This window comes from Heterocephalus glaber, unplaced genomic scaffold (assembly GCF_053883595.1).
Source record: "Heterocephalus glaber isolate CG9 unplaced genomic scaffold, H.glaber_assembly_v1.0 deba00001610, whole genome shotgun sequence".
In the NCBI taxonomy this organism is placed as follows: Eukaryota; Metazoa; Chordata; class Mammalia; order Rodentia; family Bathyergidae; genus Heterocephalus; species Heterocephalus glaber.
The window spans coordinates 28,784,720-28,808,167 of record NW_028258381.1 but is presented as its reverse complement, the minus strand read 5'-3'; the positions used below and the strand labels follow the sequence as shown (position 1 = coordinate 28,808,167).

Below are 23,448 nucleotides of genomic sequence, written 5' to 3'. Positions count from 1 at the left end.
CACGTAACACATCTTAATACTTTTTTCATTCCCTTACCTTCCATCAGTCTCACTTCAAGTGTACCTTCTGTTTCTTTATTCAAGTTATGTCATGCCAAACCCTGTTAACCTTCCCTGGTACCATTGTTCAGCTACGTACACATCCACTTTACTAAGTGTCCCTTAAGCCATATGCCCCCATATTGACCACAAATATTTCATTAGTAGAAACTGCAAAATGCTTCAGAATCAAAGGATATAAAGTTTAAAGGGAAAGGAATGAAAAATGAAATGAGCAGAATTGGATCACATGGGAGATGGTATTAAGGAATTGAGATTTAAATCTACAAGCAATATGCAGTCTCAGAAGAATTTTAAACACATTGTGTCACAAGCATTTCACTTTTTATTGTGATAAGTTGAGCTTGTATAAAAATGCAAGCAGCATTCACCTAAGGGGCTTTGTAGTCCTTTTTGTATTTTAGTTAATATGTAGACTTTGCAGTGTCAAGAGTCAAAACCTCTCTTCTACTATCTTACATTTATTCCCACCCTGTTTATTATAGTTGCATCCTGTCAACTGAAGTGTAACTAGCAATTCAAAATTCAGAACTATCTGAATTTTCTTACTTCCAAATGTTTCTTGGGTTTATGAGAGTGACAACTATATTTAGGCCTAAGATTTTCTAGGCGTTATCCATTCATGCTTGCAATTGCTCAATTTGCAGTCTTATAAAGTAGTGTGTAAGAGCTTTAATCTTTTATTTGTCTTCCTTGCAAACCTTTAGAGTCAGGGCTTACTGATTTGGAATTAGTTATGAGGCCACAACTGAGTCATGACAGCAACAAGAACCTGGAAAGGAAAAAAAGGTGATTTATGAGCTGCAGCCAATTATCTGGGATTTAGAATGTTTTGTTGTTAAAGAGGCTTATGAAACAAGTGTCTGTTTTCATACCGTGCTGTCACTGTGCAGCCAAGACTGTGTCTTTGCACACCTGGCATAACTTGAAACTGCTAGGACACATTGTGGCCAGTCCCAAAGGAAGTTAGGCTCAGTTAAACTCAGTCCTCTAATATGACAGGCCAATGACTGTGGGTGCCTGTGAGCAGTACCAGTTACCAAGTAAAACACATCGGCTTGACCTGTCTCTTGAAACTCTTGGATCATACAGTCTTGGGTCAAGTTCCGGCTTTAATTCCACCACGGCTCTCTATGGAACTTCTTGCGAATGAGTTGAGTCTTCTGGAGCCCTTATTTTCTCATACAAAAAATGAAAGGCTTGGATTATTTCAAGCCTTCCTTCTCTGGTTCTTCAGTTTCATTATATTTACTTGGCTTTTTAAAAATCTTGTACTAGAACTTCTAGGTAAAAATGAAAGTGAGCTGGGTATGGTTGTACACAACTGTAATTGTTGTACATAACTGTAACTCAGGAGGCTGAAGCAGGAGGATTACCAAGAGTTGGAAACCAACCTGAGCAGTTTAACAAAATACAAATTTTAAAAGGAATGGAATCTGTCTCAGTGATGGCATGCTTGCTTAGCATGCCTGAGGCCCTGCTTTAATCCCTGGTGCCACAAGAGAGGAGGAAGGGAGGAAGGAGATTTGTCAGTATCTTACTGTGTAGGAGAACTGGAAGAAGTAGACAAATATACTGAAGAAAATTGTACTGGAGGAGGTCCCTCCCCAAGAACAGCCTGTGGGGCCTCTACCTTCCGCTGGCCATCGCACTGTGCTGTGTGTTAGTTGAACTCTATAAGCCTAAAATAATAAGGTAGTACAATTTTGCTTCTAACGGTTTGAATTTCAGTGTACATGTTTAATATTTGAATTTCAAATGTATGATTGGCATTCAGTGATTAAGTTTTAAAAGACTGGAAGTTCACTTGTTCCTGGGCCTGCTGTCCCGCTCGTGTGATACTGAACCATTGTTGATGAGTTATGACTACTCAGCAAGCCCCTTAAAGTCAGCTACTTTGCTCCCCTGTCTCACTGTCTGGCTGGAGTAATAAGGCATGCTGCTACTCTTGCTACTGTTCTTGCTACTAGACATACTGAAAACAGCTGAGAAGGGATGACCCTTTGCTGAGTGTAGGTCTTGTCTCAAATTAATGTTCTCTTCTGCCACCATCAGTCTGTCTGTAACCCCAGTGGTCTTCATCCCAGACATAACAGTAATTTGTGCTGTGGCATCCGTGACTGCTCTTCTTTCCTAGTTGCTTCTCTGTCCCTCTCACCTCTCCATACAAAGCCTAGCTATGTTTTTGCCCACCTCTTGCCTAGTGTTAGCAGAACTGTCAGCAAATACAAACAAACCTTATGGGCCAGGAATTTAGCTCAGTGGTTCCGGTGCCTGCCTCAAAAGCGCGAGGTCCCAAGTTCAATCCCTGGTACCCAAAACAAAATAAACAAGTACCTTGTACAAAATACAGTTGGCCCTGCATATCTACGGGTTCCACATCCTTGGGCTCAAGCAATCACGGATCAAAAATATTTGAAAACACAATGCACCTGTACTCAACATGTTGACCTTCTTGTGAGTTGTCATGAAAAAGTACAGCATAACAACTATTTACATAGCATTTACATTGTGTTAGGTATAAGAAGTGACCTGAAGTATACCGGAGAGTGTACATAAGTTGTAGAAGAGACTTGAGCACCCTCAGATTTTGGTGTCCACAGGGATCCTGAAACCAGTTTCTTACAGATACCAAGGGACAACTATAGTATGTTCAATAAATGTTAACTAATCTTATTCCCTCCCAACTTTCTGTTAGATGAACCATAGGAAATTGCTGGATTTTTGTATGTAGTAAAAAAGACTCACATTGGCAATTTCATATGGTTTAACTTTATACAGTGATGATTTGGGGGGTTTGGTTTTGTTTGATGTTGGGGATTGTACATGTTAAGCGTGTGCACTACCCCACTCTGCAGTGATGGTTCTTTTGGGGAGTTTTGTTTTGAGACAGAGCCCAGCTACATAGTCCAGGCTGGCCTTGAAGTCACTCTGTAGGCCAGGCTGGCCTCGAACACTAGGAAATCCTCCTGCCTCAGCCTCCCAAGTACTGGGATTATAGGTGTGCGCCACCTCATCCAGTTTAGAGTGATGGTTCTTAACCTGAGATGTGAACTAAAAGGACCTGTTTTATTATTTATAATAATAAAGTGTATTGCACCATTTTCATCCCAGGCCCGTGAACCAGAATTCCCATGAATGGGTTCTGGGTAAATGCATTTTGGAAGAAAAAGGTCCCCAGATGGTTCTGATTCATACTCCTGGTTAAAAACGCCTTTGAGAGCACCTGCCCTTCAGGCAGTTTCTCTTTTAATGGAATCATTATTTATATAGACCAGTTTGTTTTGGGTATAATTAGTGACACACTGAAACTTTAGTTTTATGACTTTATCAGTTCTGATCATTTTAAATTTTAAGATTTATTAGTCCTCAATCTTAGGGAGAAAAATCTAGGTGCTATAAGATGTTTTTGTAATTTTCAGGATATTTCTGAATCTTTTTTGTTTTCCTCACTTGCAACTTCATGTTGTCTTTCATATAACTTAACTCTAGGATTTTGCCCATTCCAAATAGACTTTTGCCTTTTCTTTTCCTTTTTTTTTGTTTCAGAGATTGAACTCGGGACCTTGTGCTTGCAAGGCAAGTGGTGGCACCACTGAGCTAAATCCCCTGCCCACACTTCTGCCTTTTCTTGGGAAAGGGGATTGATTAAGAGTACTAAGCAGGCCATGGTTCATTATTAACTTACCTTAATGATTCACAACGCAGTTCACCCACAGGATTCAAAATTTTGATGTGGCCCAGAGAAAATGGGGGGAATTTCTTTGTACAACAGCTGACTCCATTCGTTTGTGTTAATATGTGTAATCTGCTTTTTTTATTAGCCTGTGCTGTAGAATCTCAGAGCAAGGAGGCTCTGGATAAACCCCAAATTAGAAACTTTTTCTTAGTTTGTTGGCAGCCACACAAAAGAGTGCTGTACTAAAACTCAGACCGGACACTCCTACCTGTCTCTGTCACGTTCTCCCTAACTGGCGGCATTCCTTAAAAATGAAGTATGCTTGCTTTAGTGGTGTAAATACACTGAGGTCTGGTATGGTTCCTGTACAAAAATGGCCTCCAGATTTATGAAGCATTTCATTGGAAATATAGTCATACACTTACGGGGCAGCTGCTAGTGGTTAACTCAGAAGAATTGTTATCAGGAAGAAATACTGAATTTTATCTAATGCCTTTTCTTTTGCACTCCATAATCATCTGAGTTTTCATGTGATTGTGTTTTATAGCATTTTCTTTTGTTTTGTTTGTTTGGTTTTTGAGACAGGGTGTCACTATGTAGTTAAGGCTGGCCTTGAACTCTCTGTAGCCCAGCCTGGCCTCAAACTCATGATGATCCTCCTGCCTCAGCTTCCTGAGTGCTGGAATCACAGGTATGCGCCACCATGCCCAGCTACTATTTCATAGCATTCCTAATATTAAGCTATTTCATTTCTGGACTAAAACACGAAACTGTAAAGAATACTGAGAAGTAAAAACCAGATGTTGGTGTTTTCATGAAATTTCTATATTCATAAATGAGATTTAATTGTTTTTGGTGTGACCATTGCTAGTTTGAGAGCACTGATTTATAAAATGCTTTGGGTAGCTTTTCTCAGCTATCCTTGCAAATTATCTTTTTATATTTAAAAGAAATTGCCTCTAAAACTGGGTCCCAGACCTTGTGTAAGGTCAGTTCTTAGCAATTATTCTTCCGTAGCCTTAGTGAGAGGTTTAGAAATGGTAAACATTTAGGGCTGTTTTTTAGGGTTCGAGAGTGCTGTTGTTTTATCTCAGCAGTGTGACAGGCACATGGCTTTTGTTTTGTCTGCCTCTGTTTAGTGCTGAGGATGGAACCCAGGGCCTGGCGCAAACCAGGCAAGTGCTCTGCACTGAGGCACAGCCCCTTGGGCACATGTTTTAAAGCTCTCTCTGGCTTAATCTTCTTACCTAGAAAATGTGGGTAATAGATGCAAAGTTGTTTTGAGAGTTTGAAAGATAATTAAATAGTTGAAAAAAATGTCTGACACAGAACCAAGTGCTCAATAAATGGAAATGCTTTTCCAACGGTTATTGTCATACTCGGATATTTTGATTTTTTAATCTTTTTTTCTTTTTCCTGCTTTCCTTGGAATTTTCCTACCAGTTTCCTGAACCATGCAATTGTTGAATATTTTGTAAAAGATGGTCCTTAAAAAAAGATAAAAATGTAAAAGATTAATACGGGCCATAGGTCCACAGAAGTGACATTGCCCCTCATCTCTTTACTCTCCAAGCTGTATAAGCTGAGCATATGTTACTTTTTAAAAATCATGAAAAAGTGTTGTGAGAAGGAGCTCAGGCCCTGCAGATAGTGGGTGATCAGTACAAATGGTGAGGTGAGGAATGCGGCAGCACTCAATGTATCCCTTGGAGAGGAGCCTGCAGTAAATCGGGAGTAAAGTGACATTTTCAACGCCGTATGTATACAGTAAGCGCTTTTTAAAAACTGACTCCATGACCTCACACGTGGTCCTCTGCACTGAGCTACATCCTCAGCCCTTTTTATCTGAGACAGGGTCTTGCTAAGTTGCCCAGTCTGACCTCGCACACTTGGCAGCCCTTCTGCCTCAGCCTCCTGAGTGGTTGGGATTACTGCATAGGTGTGCACCACCACGCCCACTTTCCAGTAAGCATCCTACAGTGCTCACCAACATGTTCCCTTGACTGAGTGGATACGTGGTGCTATGCGTAGCAAGTCAGAATTAAGTTTACTACTTTATATTCCTCCTCTCCCCTCCTTTTTCTCTTCCCTCATATTATGTAAAAGGAATTAATGGGTTTTTCAGTCACAGTTATGCAGAGGAACAGTCTAGCAGGTGATCTGTAGAAGGGCATTAGTAAAGGTTAATTGGCACAAAGGGCATCTTTGTGTCTGTAGAGATGTCTTGGTTTTAAATTCCTAGTTTATAAAAATAATTCTGATGGGTCATTTTGGAAGCCTTGATTGATCACCATGTCCTCATATAAATTTGAGTGTTTGCCAGTTTGCTCCAGTGTTGTGAGAAAACTATGTTTGGGGGTAAAATATCATTTCACCCCTTTCCTGGAAAGTGACGAGCATGGGCTCTCCTCTTCTGTCTCTCCCATCGCCCTCATTCCAGCTCCTCTTTATGGCAGATAGTACCCAGTCTTAAACTCTGCTCTTTATGATCTTTAGGCCATCCACATCATCCATATTAAGTCAGTAAGGAAACTGACTTATTCTTAAAGTTGGTATTGAATAATAATATTCTTCAAAATGCAGGCTAATTTTAATGTCTTTGAGATCTTCCATATTCTAAATCTAAAATATTTGGGGGTTCCAAATTAAGTCAGTCAGGATTTGAACTCAGATTTTGTGGTGAAAGCCAATGAACTCAACTCAAGCGTCTGTCTCCTCTTATCCCTACCTCCCTGTGAAATGACAGAAAAAAGAATTTACAGACAGAAATTTGTAAATCCGTAACAGCACTGAGAATGGGAGCAGATGGAGTGACCATCAGCAAAGCAGAGCCTTTCCAGGTTCTAGAAGACAGAACAGATGGTGTTAAGGGTGAAGCAGGGTGGAGGAATCCCTCAGCCTACCCAGAGGGAGGGCTGCATGGAAAATGTGCTTCCTGAGAGTCCCAAAGAGGCTTTAAGCATGTGTCAGCAGCAGAAGAGGTGATAGGACATGGGATTGATTAAAGGAGCACACGTGAAAAGCTTAACTGAATAGCCTGACCACACACACAACCCGTACAGAGCAACCCATGCGACAGCATTGGTTCCCATGCTAACATTGAAAATCTGCTTCCAAAAACAAATTTTCTTTTTGAACTCATAGCCTAGGAACTGAGTTCTAATAAGAGCATCAACAACTCAGAGTAAATGCTTCTCATTCTGATATTTGAAGGCATCAACCTGTCAACTTGCTCATTGGTTCATTGCCTTTTGTCTTTAAAACGAAGCATGCCTGTTCGTTAAATACCATGTGAACTTCATATCCAGTCTCTTCATGATCTGTTGTGGGGAGCAGATCTACCCAATGACAGTGAACTGGGAGAGCAGGAAGAAAGAAAACCTAGCCAATGGTGGCATGAGGTTATATAAAATATGACACAGGAGATACTGTTGCTGCTGAGTAATGAATGTGAACAACTCATAAAATGCTAATAGCTAGAAAGATGTTTCTTCTCTTTAATCAAAGATGTTATTAGCAATAACAGTGAGCTCTGCCTCCCTCCTCCCTAGTCTAGAGTCATTGTCACTCCGTAAGCCTCTGCCTGTTTCTTGCCTCGGGAGTCTGAACACCAGAACACTTGGTGTTCTCTATTTTCCTAAGGATACAGATCTAAATGCCTGGCTTATAAAGTTCTGTGCCAAGCCATTTTACTTCATACAGTAGCTTCATTTCTCACCGTGGCTCCCTGCTTCAGTTGGCTTGCTGATGGTTTGTCTTTGAAGTCTCAGCTTAGACATCACTTCCTCATGCATTCAGGAAGCTCTTTGTTCCTTTACCTATGGAAAGAACCTTTCCCTAGTGCTACTGGTGACAATTTTAAACTGACCAGGGCTGAACATATTGCATAAAAAGACAAGGTCTTCTAAAAAGATGCCTGAATGTCAAAGATACCCTTTATCACATACTTATATGTATTAGATATCTTACATATGCTATTTTATTCATCTTAACCTTACTGTTACAAACAGGAAAGTAATTTGAAGCTTTCTGGTTTTAAGAATCCATACTTTGATTTTTGACAACATTTTGGGCAAGTAATATAAATTTATTTTCCAAATAATACAAAATGTGAAGCCATCTTTAAGATGTTTTCAACTGCTGTACCCTTAGGACAATTTCCTTAGTTCAGTCTTTGTTATAATTTTGTGTTCTTTTTATTCAGATTGGATAATTGGAAATTATTAAGTTGTTGTATTTCAAAACTGAAACAACCACATATTTTTAAATGGAGGAAGAACTCGTAAATATTTAGGGTATCACTTATTATTAATGTTATTTTCTGCCTTGGCCTTCCTTCTATCTTGTCCTTAACAATTAATGACAAAATAATAAAATTTTATTTATAAATTTTCAAAATGTAGCATCTTTGTCAGCTAAGATTTGTCAAGTTTTGGGGAAAACATGAAATTTACATAAAGAAAAAACTGATAAATTTAGGCATCATCAAAATTAAAAGCTTCTACTCTTTAAAAAACATGTTAAGAAAATGAAAAGATAAACTACAGACTGGGGAAAAACATTTTCAGTATACATTTCTGATAAAGGATTTGATTCCAGAATATAAAGAACCCTTACAACTCACCAAAAAGACATTAATTTTTTTGTGCTTAACATGAGCAGAAAATTTGAACACCAAAGACCTGTACTCTCTTGGTAAGGAAAAATGTTCATGATGAGTCATTAGGAAAATGAAAATTAAAACCACAATGAAATACCAATATACAATCCATTAGACTGTCTCAAATTGAAAGATTAGGACAGTACCAGGGTGTACAGCAGCTGGAAACCCCCATACATTGTTGGTGGAAATGCAGAGAGGTACAGCATTATAGCTAGTAGAGATTTTAGGTGTTACCAGCACCAAGAAATGATAAATATCTGAGGTGATAGACTACTTCCCTGATCTGATCATTACACGTTGCATGTATGTGTGTACTGAAATATCACGTGATACCCCTATAAATATGTACAATCACTAAGTCATTTAGAATGTACAGTATGAAAAATATATATATAAAAAAATCAAATATATATATATATATATATATACACACACACACACACACACAGTATGTTAAAACACAAAGAACTCTAAATATTGAGTGAATTAGTCAGTGAACAAAATGAGAGTCCTGGTAGTACTTGTTAGCTACTTGCTCTGGGTGATAATGGTTTATTAAGAAATGGAGCCAATAAAAAGCTGGACAGAGAATAGCTGTTCAGTAAGTAAGTACTTGTTGAATTTCATTCATATAATTTTAGAACTGGAGAGGACCTTAGAGATGATGTGCCTTCTAGTTATTGCCCTCTGTGATATCATCACTGAAGCATAGGTTTTCTCCATATTAACTCCTTGAAGACAAAGACATTAATAATGCACTTTTCCCACCCCTCTGATGCTTAAGAGATTGTAGGCACTCTGATGTTTGCTGAGAGAATGCGTTAAAAGTGAGTCTAGACACAGAGCTATCTTATATGGTAGTTTTCAGTCACATGTCGCTATTTAAAAAGTAGTATTAAATAAAAGTTAAAATTTAGTCGCTTCATCACACCAGCCACATTTCAAGTGTTCAGTCACTACATGTGGCCAGTGACTGCCATACTGCACAAAGCAGAGAATGTTCCCATCGCTTCAGAGAGTTTTATGCACAGTGCTGGTCTAGCCTACTTCCTTTATTTTATGGATCAAAATGATCTTAGAGAAATTGTTATTTGTTCAGAATCAAACCGTCAGAAGAAGAAATGGGATTGAAAACAGGAACTCCTAAATCAATACCCATTTTTGTCAAGTCATAGCTCTGATTCATTTCAGAATTCCAATTATATACAGCCTTAACTGTGAGCTCCAATGATACTGTAGAAACATTATCTATGGTTACTATAGAAACATTTTCTTTTTGTATTTTAATTGATCGATTTGCATGTTTTATAGAAAATATATAATAGGGGTAGAAAGGTACCTGGAAGTTTAGAAAATGCTAGTTTTAAAAATGTCTTCCTGGGCCTAGGCACATAGCTCAATGGTAGAGCACGTGATTAGCATGCTGAGGTCCTGGGTTTGATTTGATTTCCAGCTCTGCAAACAGCAACAAAAATACTTTCAAGTGTGTACCCAAAAAAATGCTGTAGTATTCTGTTGTGCCAGTTTAATTAGAAAATGTAGAGGGGAAAAAAGGCACAGCCACTGTGGAAAACATTTTGATGTACTCTTGTTATATAGCCTAGCAGTCCTACTCCTAGTTCCTCACCCAAGATAAATGAAAAGCATGTGTGTGTATGTGTGTGTGTATATATATATATATATGTGTGTGTGTGTGTGTATATATATGTGTATATATATGTATATATATATATGTGTGTATATATGTATATATATATATACACATGAATGTTTATTGGTGCCTTACTCATAAAACTTTAAAAATGCAAACAGCCTAAGTAAGCCATGGTACTCCTAGAAAATGGAATAGTGTCAGCAGTAAGAAAAGAAAAAAGATGCATGCATACAGAGGTATCCAGAAAGCCTCGTCTAAGTGAAAGAAATCAGGCATAAAAGGCTACTTCCCTCACAGTCCGTTGCTGTGGTATGATGATATTCTGGAAAAGGTACAGCCCTAGGAGCTAAAGTCAGTGGCTGCCAGAGGGGTGGAGGAAACTGGCTGTGTAGGGGCCAGAGGACACTTTGGGGTGATGCAGGGGTCTGTGTCCTGGTTGTGCTGGTGGTTACGTGACTGTACACTTCTCAGAACTCAAGCCAATTTTCAGCATCAGAAATTACCTTTCCAGATTTTAGGGTAAAGAAAACTTCCACAAACCAGGTAACTCCCAAGTTAGGGCCTTTGCTCTTTTGACTCAATGGCATTTTTTGTTTATTGTGAAGAAATTTTTAATTTTTAAATGTCAAAATTCAAGCCTTTTTATTATCAGGATTTTGTGCCTTTACTAATATAGGCTCTTCTTGTCCCAAGAACAAAATTTCTCTTCATTTGATCAGGTCACCCTTTATGTTAGCTAAATATGATTATTTTATGTATCACATATATAATACAGAATGTGTTAATTTTATTCTTAGTTATGGATTCTCTGTTAGTACTGTTTAAGTTTGTAAACTGAGTCTCTTTCCATTATATGTTCTAACTTACTATTTGAAAAGAAATTTTATATTATTTTGCCTTTTGAAGTCTTTTGTTTATAATGGTTTATGAGTGATGATAGTGGGCACTCTTATTCCTGGCGTTAGTGGAAGTGCTTTTATATTATCATTAAACATGATTTATTTTTATGATTTTGGTTTCCAGATAGCCAGTTTCTGTGTGTATTACATGAACACCATCTGTTTCTGCTGTAGTAAAGGACACTTAGAAGGATTGAGCTTGGAATTTTAACAAATATCTTGGCTCCACCTGTAGAAAGAATCATGATTTTTCTCATCTATTAATATTAAGAACTATTTTGACTCCCTAAAATGTTTAGCTATTCCCTCATTTGTGACTGAATCCTGCCTGGTCGTTTTGGTTTATTCTCTTAATGGCCTGGACTCTACTTGTTAACATTTTTATTTAGAATTTCTGCTCCATATTCAAATGATAGATCAGTCTACTTTTCCTTTATTATGTCTTGGTTAGGGCTTTGTGTTAGATGAGCTCTCTAAAAGGAACTTGGAAGCTTTATGCTTTGGAATGTTAAATAGTATTAACAGTATCTGTTCTTTAAAGGGTGGAGAAAATACATTTGTGATTCTTATCTGGGTTTGGTAATCTAAATAGTTTTGAAGCTCTTTCAAAATAGAATTATGTATCATTTTCTTGATGGAGTATATTCTAAATCTAAATTGCTCAGTTTATATAATTTTTTTGAACAGATATTTTTAATGCAGATAAGAAGTATTGTGAGTTTATATGAAATTCTTTTCATTTTGAGAGAGCTTCACTAATTTGGCCTCTACTTGTGATTTATAATGATTTATAATGATTTAATAGTACTGAACTTTAGTAATCATAAGCATTTAAAGTACTGTTCAAATCGGAGGAGAGGGAAATGCTTTAATTTTTTTATTAGCAAGGAATCGCTCACAACTTTTACTAGCAATGTTTTTGTTAGACTACAGCCTGATGATGAATTTCTTTATTACAGAAGTCTGAAGATGATAATAATGAAGTCTAGAAATATAAAGATCATTGGGATTTTTGTTTTGGTACATGGGAAGGGTTTGGTGTCTTACTTGGTAGATTATTCCTTAGTAAGTATTGGAAATTTTCTTAAAAGTTTTGAAAAGAGATCTTGGAGTTTAGATTGGAGAATTGTGAGCTTTAGGCCACAATTCTCACTTCCTTGTATGATAGATTCCTTGACGCATTTCCTGTGTATGATAAATTGAATAATGGCCCTACAAACCAGGCATAGTGTGGCACAATGCTGGTGATCCCCGCACTCTGGGAGGTCGAGGAAGGAGGATTGCAAGTTTGATCCCTACCTGCACAACTTAGTGACTTAGAAGACCTTGTCTCTAAACAGTAAGAAAAGGTATGGAGATGTAGCTCAATGCAAAGGCTCTGGGATCACTCCCCCATACTGCTGAAAGGGGGAAGTGGGGATGGGCCCCGCAAAAAGCCCACGTCCTAACCTTGAAACCTATGAATACTGCGTCATGTGGCTAAAGGGGATTTTGCAGATGTGATGAGAATTTTTGAGTTGGGGACATTATTCTGGACTTGGGTGAGCCCTAAATATGTCACAAGGGGAGACGGATTGAAGCCTGACTGCACTGGAGAGGAGAGGAGGCCCACAGAAGCACAGATTGTAGTGGTGGGGCCAGGCCATGGAAGGAATCCTGAAGTTTCTAGAAGTGAAATGGGCAAGGAACACATTCTGCCCTGGAGTCCCCAGAAGGGACCAGCCCTGCTGACGCTTTGATTTTAGACCTCTCTCAGACTCATTTTGGACTTCTGGCATCCAGAACTGTAAGTGAATGCATTTGTGTTTTGTTTTGGGGTGTTTTTTTTGGTACCTGGGATCAAACTCAGGACCTTGGGCTTGCAAGGCAGGCGCCAGAACCACTGAGCTAAATCCCCAGCCCCATTTGTGTTGTTTTAAGCCATGGCTTTTGTGCTCATTTTTTACAGTGGCAACAGGAAACTATTTCTGTACAGTGTGCTGTTTGTTAACAGATGCAGGAGGGCACGGACTGTGGAATTCAGCTCCTTATCCTCAGCACCTAGACCAGTGCCTTGCAGAGTAAGGGAGGCACTCTGTATATATGTAGAGGGGGACTGGTGGGGAAGAGGGAGGAAAGAAGAAAAATACTTCAGGGAGCTTATACTGAAAATGAACCTTGTGAGCATGATATAGGTGTCTAGTTTCTGGATGAACAGAGTAAACCAATGAAGTTGCAAACTTGAAGCCCACCCAAATCCAAAGTAAGTCCTATGTTATTATTTGAAGATAGCATTTTAAAAGTTTGAACAGCACAGGCGTAGTGGCACATGCCTGTAACCCAGCACTCAGGAGGCTGAGGCAGGAGGATTGCCATGAGGTCAAGGCCAGCCTGGGCTGCACAATGACTTCAAGCCCAGCTGGAACTACATAGCAAGACCAGAGAGAGAGAGAGAGAGAGAGAAGTTGCATAGTGCGAGTTGGAAAATGTTTGAAGAAACAACCAATTTGAAGCCTATAGATCCCCATCTCTTTGAAAAAGAAAAAATACAGATGCATGCACATGTGGATAAATGATATTTTAATTAAAATTCAATTAAGTCCTCCACTTTAGTTTATATAAGGTGCCAAGAAGATAGTTAATTGTGCTTGTGCCAAGTGAATGCAATAAATAAAATTTATTTCATGACTATTTTAAATTTTATTTTAAAAATAAGCTATATGTTCACATGGTACAAAAATCAAAAATACACAAAATGTTATACAGTCAACCGTTGCTCCCCTCCCTTGTCCACTGGTGATACGATTTCCATTCTTTTTGTTTTATTAATGCATATTAGTAATATAGAATGGTTTCCATTCTTATAGTAATCCTCTTATTAGAGGGTTTTTACATCCTTCCAAATATATAATCAAATCCTAAACAATCCTTTTTATTCTTTTAAGCAGTTCATAACATATGGAATACAGGGCCGGGGATTTAGCTCAGTGGTTCCGCCGCCTGCCTCGCAAGCGCAAGGTCCCGAGTTTTATCGCTGGTACCAAAAAAGAAAGAAAAAATTGATGTAGAAGAAAACAAAACAAGATGCAGAACAATGTATTCTATATGTTATTCCTTTTCTTTCCTTTTTTTTTTTTTTGGTACCAGAGATCGAACTCGGGACCTTGCGCTTGCGAGGTAGGCAATGGAACCGCTGAGCTAAATCCCCGGCCCTAGTTTTGTTTTTCATTTAACAACACTTGAGCTCCTTTCCTTCTCTATCAGCACTTTATAACAAGCTCGCTCATTGCTTTTTGGTTGCATATCATTCCATGTGTCAGATTTATCCTTCACCAGCAATGATTGAATATGCCTATTTCTCTACACCACAGGTAGACGAGCCTTTTCAGTTCAGGCTTGCAGGCTGCATATCTTCTCTGTTCCCTATTCTTGGGTTTGTTTTGTTTGCAGCCCTTCAAAAACATAGAAATCATTCATTCTTAATTCACAGGCCATATGTGAACAGCCCAACAGAGCCACGATTTGCAAACATTTTCAACCTGTTGGGTAACACAGTAGTGTCCCAATATAGTTTTACTTATATTTCTCTTTATCAGTGAGGTTGAGCATATTTAAAACAATTCATATATCCTTTTCTGTAACTATTCATATTTTACACCTCATTTCCTACAGATGCTTTTACTGTACCCTTCTTACATGAGGAAATTGTCTTTTTATCTATGAAATGAGTTGCAAATATTTCCCCAGTTTCACCTTTCACTTTGCTTATAGACAATATAGAAACTTGAATAGTAAAATTTATCAAACTTACTTTATAACTTGGGTTTTATATAACACTTTAGCCTTTTCTACATAAAGATTATAAAATAAATTTTTAGTTTTTTTGTTCCTTTGTGATTTCATTTTATCACTTAAATCTTTGATTTACTTAGACTTTCTGTTGGTGCGAGAATCGATCCAACATGACTTACCTAATACCAGTTATTGAATTATTCTCCATTCTTCCCCTCCCCATTTACAATACCACCTTGTTACACTCTGTACTATTTAGTATGTATTTAAATCAGTTTCTGTATGTTCTCTCCCATTGATCTAGACAAACTTGCTTCTGAATTCTCACTCCCTCACTGGATTATCCGTGTGCTCATATTTCATTGAAGAAGTAAAGTTGCAGTTAAAGAAAGAAACACCAGATCCCCCTGTGGCCTGCAGCTATACCTTGTTCTTCTTGCCTCACCCCCCATTACACAGGAGATATCCCTGTTTCTGTCACTTTCTCTGGTCCACTTGAAGACCTAGCTTCTGGAATCATCTTCCCTTCTGCATCATTAAATTTTTACCCTTTTTGGAGGATTAGCGTACAATGATTACTAATATTTAAAAGCAGCCAAACCACAAACCTTGTTCCTGAAACACCTTCCAGCATGGCCCCATTTCTCGAGTTCATCTTCAGAGTAAAACTCCGTTCTGCACCATCCCAGCCATTCTTACTCCACCGGTGAGATGACTGTTCCCAAGAGTCTCCATCCTGCAGGATCCAGTCATGAGTTCTCTGTGTCTCTCACCCCACTGTATCTAGTCGCAGTCTCAGCAAGGTTTGAGCTGGCTGGCTTCAGTGGATGGTGCAGTCACAGCACTTCCTCCTGCTAACCAGCCTGCCACGTTGTCTTAGGACTGTCCCCTGCTGCCCTCTCCCATCCATCGCCATCTTATCTCTTGTTCCATTTTGTGACTTTAAATACCATCTGCAAACTGACATTTATGTTTTTGTTTCCATCTCTCCACTCACCCCTGAACCCAGACTATAACATTGAAATTCCTCATCACCAGCTCCAGTTAGATGGCTCATACACAAGCACAGCTTTGGGATTTCTTTCCCAGACCTGTTCCTTCCTTTCCGAATCTTCCACCTGAGTTGGTGGCACTGTCACACATTCAGCTAGTTGGGCCAAGAGCTTGCAAGTTGCTCTTGTTTTCCCTCATCCAGTCAACAAGTCCAGCCAATTGTTTCTCCAGAATACATCACGGGTGGCATAGTGGTAAGGGTGCTTCACTTTAAATCCTGGCCCAGCCTTGAGCAAGTTGGCTTCTGTGACCCACATTCCTCATAAGTTAAGTGAAGTTAAAATAGTCTGCACCTCCTAGGATTGTTACTGTATGAAATATGAAATATGGTACTCAGCTGAGTTCATGGGCACCGAATGCTCAAAACAAGATCTCGTGCTTAGTACGTGGGCAGTGTTGTTTATTTTTCTTGTCTCAGTTAGAGATAGTACTTATATCACTACTGCTTGCAGTGGTGGAACTAGTATGATTTCTGCTACTGCCACAGTAGCCCAGGCCTCTGTCCTCTCAAGCATGGACCACTGGCACAGCCTTGTGCTTTCAACTCTTGCTTTTCTGCTGTCTCTTCCCACACACCAGCCAGCATGATCTTTTTAAAAACATACGTGAAATTGTGGCACTTTCCTGCTTAAAATGCTCCAGGGTCTTCCCATTGCAGTTGTAACACCTTCCAGTGGCCCTGAAGGATTTTTGTCATTTAGCCTCCATCTCCCTTTCAGCCCCACCTCGCCTGTCACTCACCAGGCTTCTTCTGCTCTGTGCTTCTCATCCCCAGAAAGTGCCAGCTCTCTCATCCTAGCATCTTTGTGCTTGTTATTCACTGTGTCCACAATGCTCTGTCCCCAGAGCTGCCTGCTTCCTTCATAACATTCAGGTCCTGGCTCTAAAATACCACCTCTGCAGAGGAGTCACCCTCGACTGTCCCTCCGCTCTTTATCCTTGTCTTAGTTGTGTTTTGTCATCACTGAGGCACAATACACAATACCCACAGCTGCAAGGAGGAAAGGCTGATTTTGGCTTAGAGTTTGTGGAGATTTCAGTCCATACTTGGCTGGTTCCAGGGCAGGGCAGCATGGCTGAGGAGAAAGAGCTCCTGGCATGGCAGCAAGAACAGAGAATGGGAGCAAGGTGGGTGGGTGGGTGTGAGCCATACCCTTCCAGTCCGGGGTCACTCGCCTCCTCCAACCAGGCTTCCAACAACACATTTAGCTATAAACTCATCTGTGGACTAATTCACTGATGTGCATAATGTCCTCGTGATCCAATTACCTCCCAAAGCCCCACCTATGAGCATATAAGGCTTTAGGGAGACATCTAGCTGTAAATTGTAATAATCTCTCTACCCTCTTGGGTTTTCATTGCACTTAGTACCATTGGGATTTTATTTCTGTGTATGTCTTACATTCTGCTAGTCAGAACCATTGGCTGTTTACCATTCAAAGCATCTAGACCAGGTATTACAGTTCAGGTCTTAAATGTCTCCCAAAGTATTGGCCTGTGGTGCTCTTGAGAGGTGGTGGAACCTTTAGGAGGTGGGACCTCGTGAAAAGAAGTTAGGTCATTGGGTGTGTGCTCTTGGAGAGATTATGGGGACCCCAACCCTGCCTTGCTCTCTCTCCACTTCCCAGCCATCATGAGGCAGGCAGCTTTGCTCTACCATGCTATCCATGTTGTCCTATGATGTCCTGATAAGGCCCAAAGGGACCATGGGCGCAAACCTCTGAAACCATGAGCCAGAATTACCTTTTGTCCTTTTAAGCATTTTCATGGGTATTTTGTCACAGTGACAGAAAGCTGACTAGCATGCCAGGGTAAGAGGCTAAGTTGGGGAGTGCCAAGTTTATTTAATGGTGGGTGAAGCATATTCTTTGGTAGGAGTGTCTTTTCCTAGGTAGCCTCTTAAATTTAAGTCTGCAATGTGCCACTCATAGTTATTAAGAATGCCCACAATTGGAAAAATGTCCTTGCAAATCTCTTTTTTAAACTATTCTAGAAGGGAAAGTGTTTTAACCAATTTAGTGTAACTACTAAATATTTGCTTTAAAACACATGTACACACGCGCGCGCACACACACACACACCTCTTAGTATATTAATTGATGTGGTAACACCCTGAGATCATCTGGTACTTAGTATTTATTTTTTAGGAACACCAACAACAGCACATTCCATAAACTGGCTTGGACTTAGTATTGTCCAGATTTTTTTTTTTTTGGTACCGGGAATCGAACTCAGGGCCTCACGCTTGCCAGGCAGGCGCTGTCCTGCTGAGCTAAATCCCTGGCAGATTTTTAGTTTTCTGAAGTCTACTGTAGTTGGTACCCAGGCAAGAGGGGACCAGTCCTTGTTTGTTGAGTTGAACTCTTAAGCCCGTAAGTACAGATTTTTTTGTCTTGCCCTTCATATTTCCAGCTGCTTCTACTAAAATCCTTATGATTTAGTAAGAGCAGCATGAAAAAATTGCATATGTGATGTGATCTCAGGCTAAATACAGAGTCCAGGCACTCTCAAAGGAAGTATGGTTAACATGTTCCTGGTGTTAAATTGGGGGCAGGGTGTGGCTTGTTTTTGTTTTGTTTGAAAACTGTTTCGTGTTGGGCAGATCGGCCAGTGGGCGTGATTTCTGGGCAAGGTCTAAAGCAGTGCCCAGCGCTCTAGTGCCCAGCGCTCTAGTGCCCCCTTGGTACAGATCCTTACAGACTGTCCTGGCTCCCCCTCACGGCTGATCTCCGGTAGTTGTTTTACACCCATTAGGTGTAGCATTCCCCAGGGTTGAGTCTGGCTGCAAGCATTTGTTTTTCATTCAATACATGAGAACTGATGGGCTGTTTCACCAAGCCATGTCAGTTAACTCAGGCATAGGGCAAACCAGGTAGACATGGCCTCAGCACCCACACTACTCCTGGTAAACTGTACTAGAGAACCCCCAAGTTGAACAATTACACGCTCAAGCAATTTCAGACTGTGAAAAGGCTATGAACTAAAAGTATCAGATGTTCTCTGAGAACCAGGACAGGAGCAAGTCTAATTTACATTAAACATGTTTGGTAAGACTAAGACCCAAAAACTGAGACGACTCGGCCAGATGGAATAAGAATATGCTGGAGAGGAAACTGCGTGGCAAAGGCCGAGAGGCAGAGAAGAGATCTAAGGAACAGGAGCCCTGCACCGGTGTGATGTAGCTGTGCGGGGAGAGGTGGGCACAGCTTGGGGGGAAGCAGGATGGGGCATGGTCCTGAGTTGCAGCTTAGGAAGCTGTGTCAGAGGGATGCCCAGAAGAAAGGTACGTGGCAAAAAGTCCCCCTACACACAGAGCGTTCGTTGTGACCTCACAGCCTTTATTTTTCTAAGGCTGGTACCAGGACCAGGTAACTGGGTGTCTTTAGTGCCCAACTACTTTTGCTTCAGTAGGAACCTGGTCCTCATCACAGGTTTGGATTTGGCTGAAATAGAATTTGGGTTCTATTCAAATCTCAGACTCTGGGAGGCTGAGACAGAAAACAACATAACAAGACCCTGTCTGGAAATAAAGAAGGGCTGGAATTGCAGCTCAGTGCAAAGGCCTTGGGTTCAATCCCCATACAATAAAGGAAAAAAATTAAATGCATGTTTAATTCAATCCAAGTATTTTAAGTTAGATGGCTATACACCCAAGACACAAAGATGTTCTGGTAATACTTAATTGTGGTGTACAGAGTTGGATTCTGTTTCAAATTCTGTTACTAAGTCGTTGGGATGAAGTTTCTTCTTTTATAATATGGCAAGCCTTTCAATGAGGACCTTAGCATAAGGCATGGTGTTTGGTCATTTGTTTTGTACTGAAATTAGAAAGAGTGTCTCGAAATATTGCCGGCATGGGATAATTTGAATAAAGTGATCCTTAAGCCTGTTTTCATAATCCATATGAATATATTCCACTGCAGCAATCCCCCATTATTGTCAGCTTGTGGTTGCACTGGGAAGTTTTCCCATTTGGTCGCAGCTCATCACAGAAACTATTATAAGAGAAATGCTCTTGAGTCATCAGCTTGTTTCCTTGCCAGCGATTCTCATTCTGTGATAAGCATTCTTCCCCTCAATGAGTATACTTCAGTTGTCATCTGTTTGCAATCACCACAGAGTGAAAACTGTCCTGAACCCTAAGGACACCATATCTCCTGTGCTAGAATTCTGAAGAAGAATGTACTGATCATTATTTATTCTTTCATTCCTCTTAGATTCTCCTTAAGCCTCTGGTGAAAAATCTGTGAGAAAGGATGGCCACAAATAAGCCCAAGGGTCAGAACTCTTTGGCCCTACATAAAGTCATCATGGTGGGCAGTGGTGGTGTGGGCAAATCGGCCCTGACCCTGCAGTTCATGTATGATGAGGTAAGTGCTACCTTCACGATGAGAATCACAGTTTAGGCTTTGAGAGGACACTTCTGCAGCTTAGGTTTGGCACTGTTTGGGATGGATTCCTCGAATCCTACTGGTAATGTTTTTCCATTTTGAAGTTCTAAGCTGACATCCGTACATAATTTGATTTTACAAATTAAACAACTCCAAACACACTCAGCCACCTTATCTTTGACAAAGGGGCCAAACACCTTCACTGGAAAAAAGATAGCTTCTTTAATAAATGGTGTTGGGAAAACTGGCTTTCCACATTCCCAAGATTAAAACTAGACCCATACTTTTCACCATGCACTAAACTAAAATTAAAATGGATCGAAGATCTGAATATTAAAACAGAAACACTATATCTGCTGGAAGGTAGAATAGGTAGAACTCTAGTAGACATAGGTATAGGCAAAGACTTCATGAACAAAACTCTGATCCTACAGGAAATATTACAAAGAATCAACATCTGGGATCTCATCTTACTAAAAAAGCTTTTGCACAGTAAAAGAAACCACCAGCAGGGCCGGGAATTTAGCTCAGTGGCACCACGCCTGCCTATCAAACACAAGGTCCTGAGTTCAGTCCCCAGTACCGAGAAAAGAAAAGGAAGGAAGGAAGGAAGGAAGGAAGGAAGGAAGGAAGGAAAGAAGGAAAGAAAGAAAGCACGAATAGCATGAAGAGATAGCCCACAGAGTGGGAAAAAATTTTTGCCAGCTGTTCCTCAGACAAAGGACTAACATCTACAATAAGAACTCAGAAAAAATCAGACCCCTCCAAATTTAAAGACCAATCCAAAAATGGGCATCTGAAATGAATAGACACTTCTCAGATGAAGAAGTACAAATGGCAAATAAATATAGGAAAAAATGTTCAGCATCACTGCTCACTTAAGAAGTGCAAATTAAAACAACACAGATTCCATCTCACTCCAAAAAGAATGGCTAAGATCAAGAAATCAACCAATAACAAATGCTGGTGGGGCTGTGGGGAAAAAGGAACCCTTCTCCACTGTTGATGGAAGTGCAGACCGGTGCAACCACTGTGGAAATCATTGTGGAGATACCTCAAAGAACTAGAAGTAGAAGTTCCATTTGACCCAGCTATTCCCCTTCTTGGAATTAAAAGAATCATACCACCACTATATATGTACACCCATGTTCATAGCATCACAATTTGTAATAGGTAAATTTTGGAAACAGCTCAAATGCCCATCAACAGTTGAATGGATAAATAGGAAGAAAATGTTCAGATGGGAAGAGGAACATGGAAGGGGTGGGGGGGACAAGTAGAAGAAAAAAAATGGAAACAAAGTTTGTGTAAATAAGGGGAAGAGAGGTTGAAGGGAGGGGAGGGGAGTGGGGGGAAAAGATTCATGATATATACAGGTACAAATTCCCTATGATGAATGTGATCATTATGTATATCTAAAATGTACCAATAAAATTTATTTAAACCAAATTCAGAACTCAAGATCCTTAAAAACCTTAGGCTTTAAAAATAAAACTGAAAGCTACCTATTTTTTGAGTAACCTAACTTTAGCTTTTTTTATTTGTAGTCTTTTAATGTAGATTCCCACTTTAAAGCAATAAAACTGGTGGACATAGAACCTAATTGGGATGGGGCTAACATACATAACATGTTCTCTAATAACCTCAATGAAGACGTCAGTTCTTTGTGGTGTATTTGGCATAGCACTTTGCTCACCATTGAACAATTGAAGGCCATGTCACTCACTACAAATTGTAATTATTAGACACATTACAGATTTATGTGCATGTGTTTATGTCAGACTTCTATTATCCTTGAGTTAAAGTCTCAACTGATATTCAGCAGTATATTCTTTCCCTAGAGAGCTGCTACCAAGTCTTAATGATTAAGAATTGTACACTGTTTTACTTAACACTTTAGGGGGAATAACTGCTTCTGACATCAACTCCAGATAGTTTTGTTGCTAATGTAATCAATTTTTGTAATGGCAGTCAGCAAATAAAGAAACGCTTATTACTCAGAAAAAAAGAATTGACAGTCTTATTTACCCTCAGTTTTGCCTCTCAGTAGCCAGGTTATATGGTTACAGTGTTCTCTGTAACTCATAACAATCCTGCAGGAGTAAGTAGTGGTATCCACATTTAACAGAGAAGAAAACAGAATCTCAGAGACGTTACCCACCTTGCCCAAGAAGAATGATCTTTAATAAATAACTAAATGTTAAACCCAATCTTCCGGGGGGGAAAACCCCTGCAGGTTTTATCACGGCTGAGTCTTCTTCTGTGCCGTGCGCTTCCAACACACCCAGGCCCTCAAATCTGCCAGCTGTCCTACTTGTCAGTGACTGTGATAGATGAGATTACTGATTCATTCATCAATTCTATTTTCCATATTGTTCACTTAGTAGCTAGTCTTCTTTCAAATTAATCCTTACATCAGTCCCCTTCTTAACAATAAGGAAGCCCAAAATAAAAATAGTCCCATGCCCAACTTTGGATGAATGGTTAAGCACAGTGTTAGCATATAAATATGGTACACTGTTGAGTAATTTTTACAGTTACAGAAATTCTCTGTCCATTTTTAAAATAATTATGAGTGTCTACCATGTAGTAGACACTGTTGTAGACCTTGGAGATACAATAATGAGTAGCATAGTCAAGGCCCCTGCTCTAGGGGTTAAGTTCTTGTAGTGGGTCATACAAAGTAAGCAAATAAATAAGAAAAAATCAGACAATAGAAGTATGTACAAGAACTACGAGTGTGTGTGTGTGTGTGTGTGTTCATGTATACATGCTAACAGTGATGTCAGAAAGTTCTTCAAGATATGTCAGATTTGTGGAATTGGTGAAAAGAGTGGGAATGTAAAGTTTCTTAATTGTATTATTTTAAAATTCTGAAGTCTGGGAAGAAATCTCAAAATCAAGATTTGACTTTCTGCAGAGTAGTGTAAATCACTTTATTGACTTGGTTCCCATAGAAGTGACATCTTGAAGAAAGAAAAGAGTTAATGATACTTTCATTGTTTACCTTAATATTGACCCTTAAGGTATTTCCACAGTTCTGGCACAAAACTGTCTATTTGGATTGACATAGAAAGCAGTTCTTGTAAATTTGGTAAAATGTGTATAATATTTTTTGCATGTGTAACGTTTTAGGAAAGAAAAAAGGCGTAATTTTCAAGCTGTAAATAGCCTTCAGGTAATAGTTGAGCCCCCTCCTTTTGCAAATAAGGAAGCTGACTAATAATGAAAGTGAAAACTTCATTTTCTTTGGGGAAACTTGAGTAAAGAGCACATGG

General features: G+C 39.6%; 1 protein-coding gene across 3 annotated transcripts in view; it reads left to right on the top strand.

Moving 5' to 3' along the window:
* Positions 1–23,448, top strand: part of Rala (RAS like proto-oncogene A) — a 65,460-nt gene that overhangs the window by 24,758 nt on the left and 17,254 nt on the right. For all 3 annotated transcript variants that reach the window (XR_205037.4, XM_004840258.4, XM_087196401.1), the window contains exon 2: positions 19,997–20,149. Coding sequence is in view for 2 of the 3 variants with exons in the window: in XM_004840258.4 (XP_004840315.1) it covers positions 20,036–20,149 (114 nt within the window). In the remaining variant the exon portion in view is untranslated. The remainder of the gene's footprint in view (positions 1–19,996; positions 20,150–23,448) is intronic.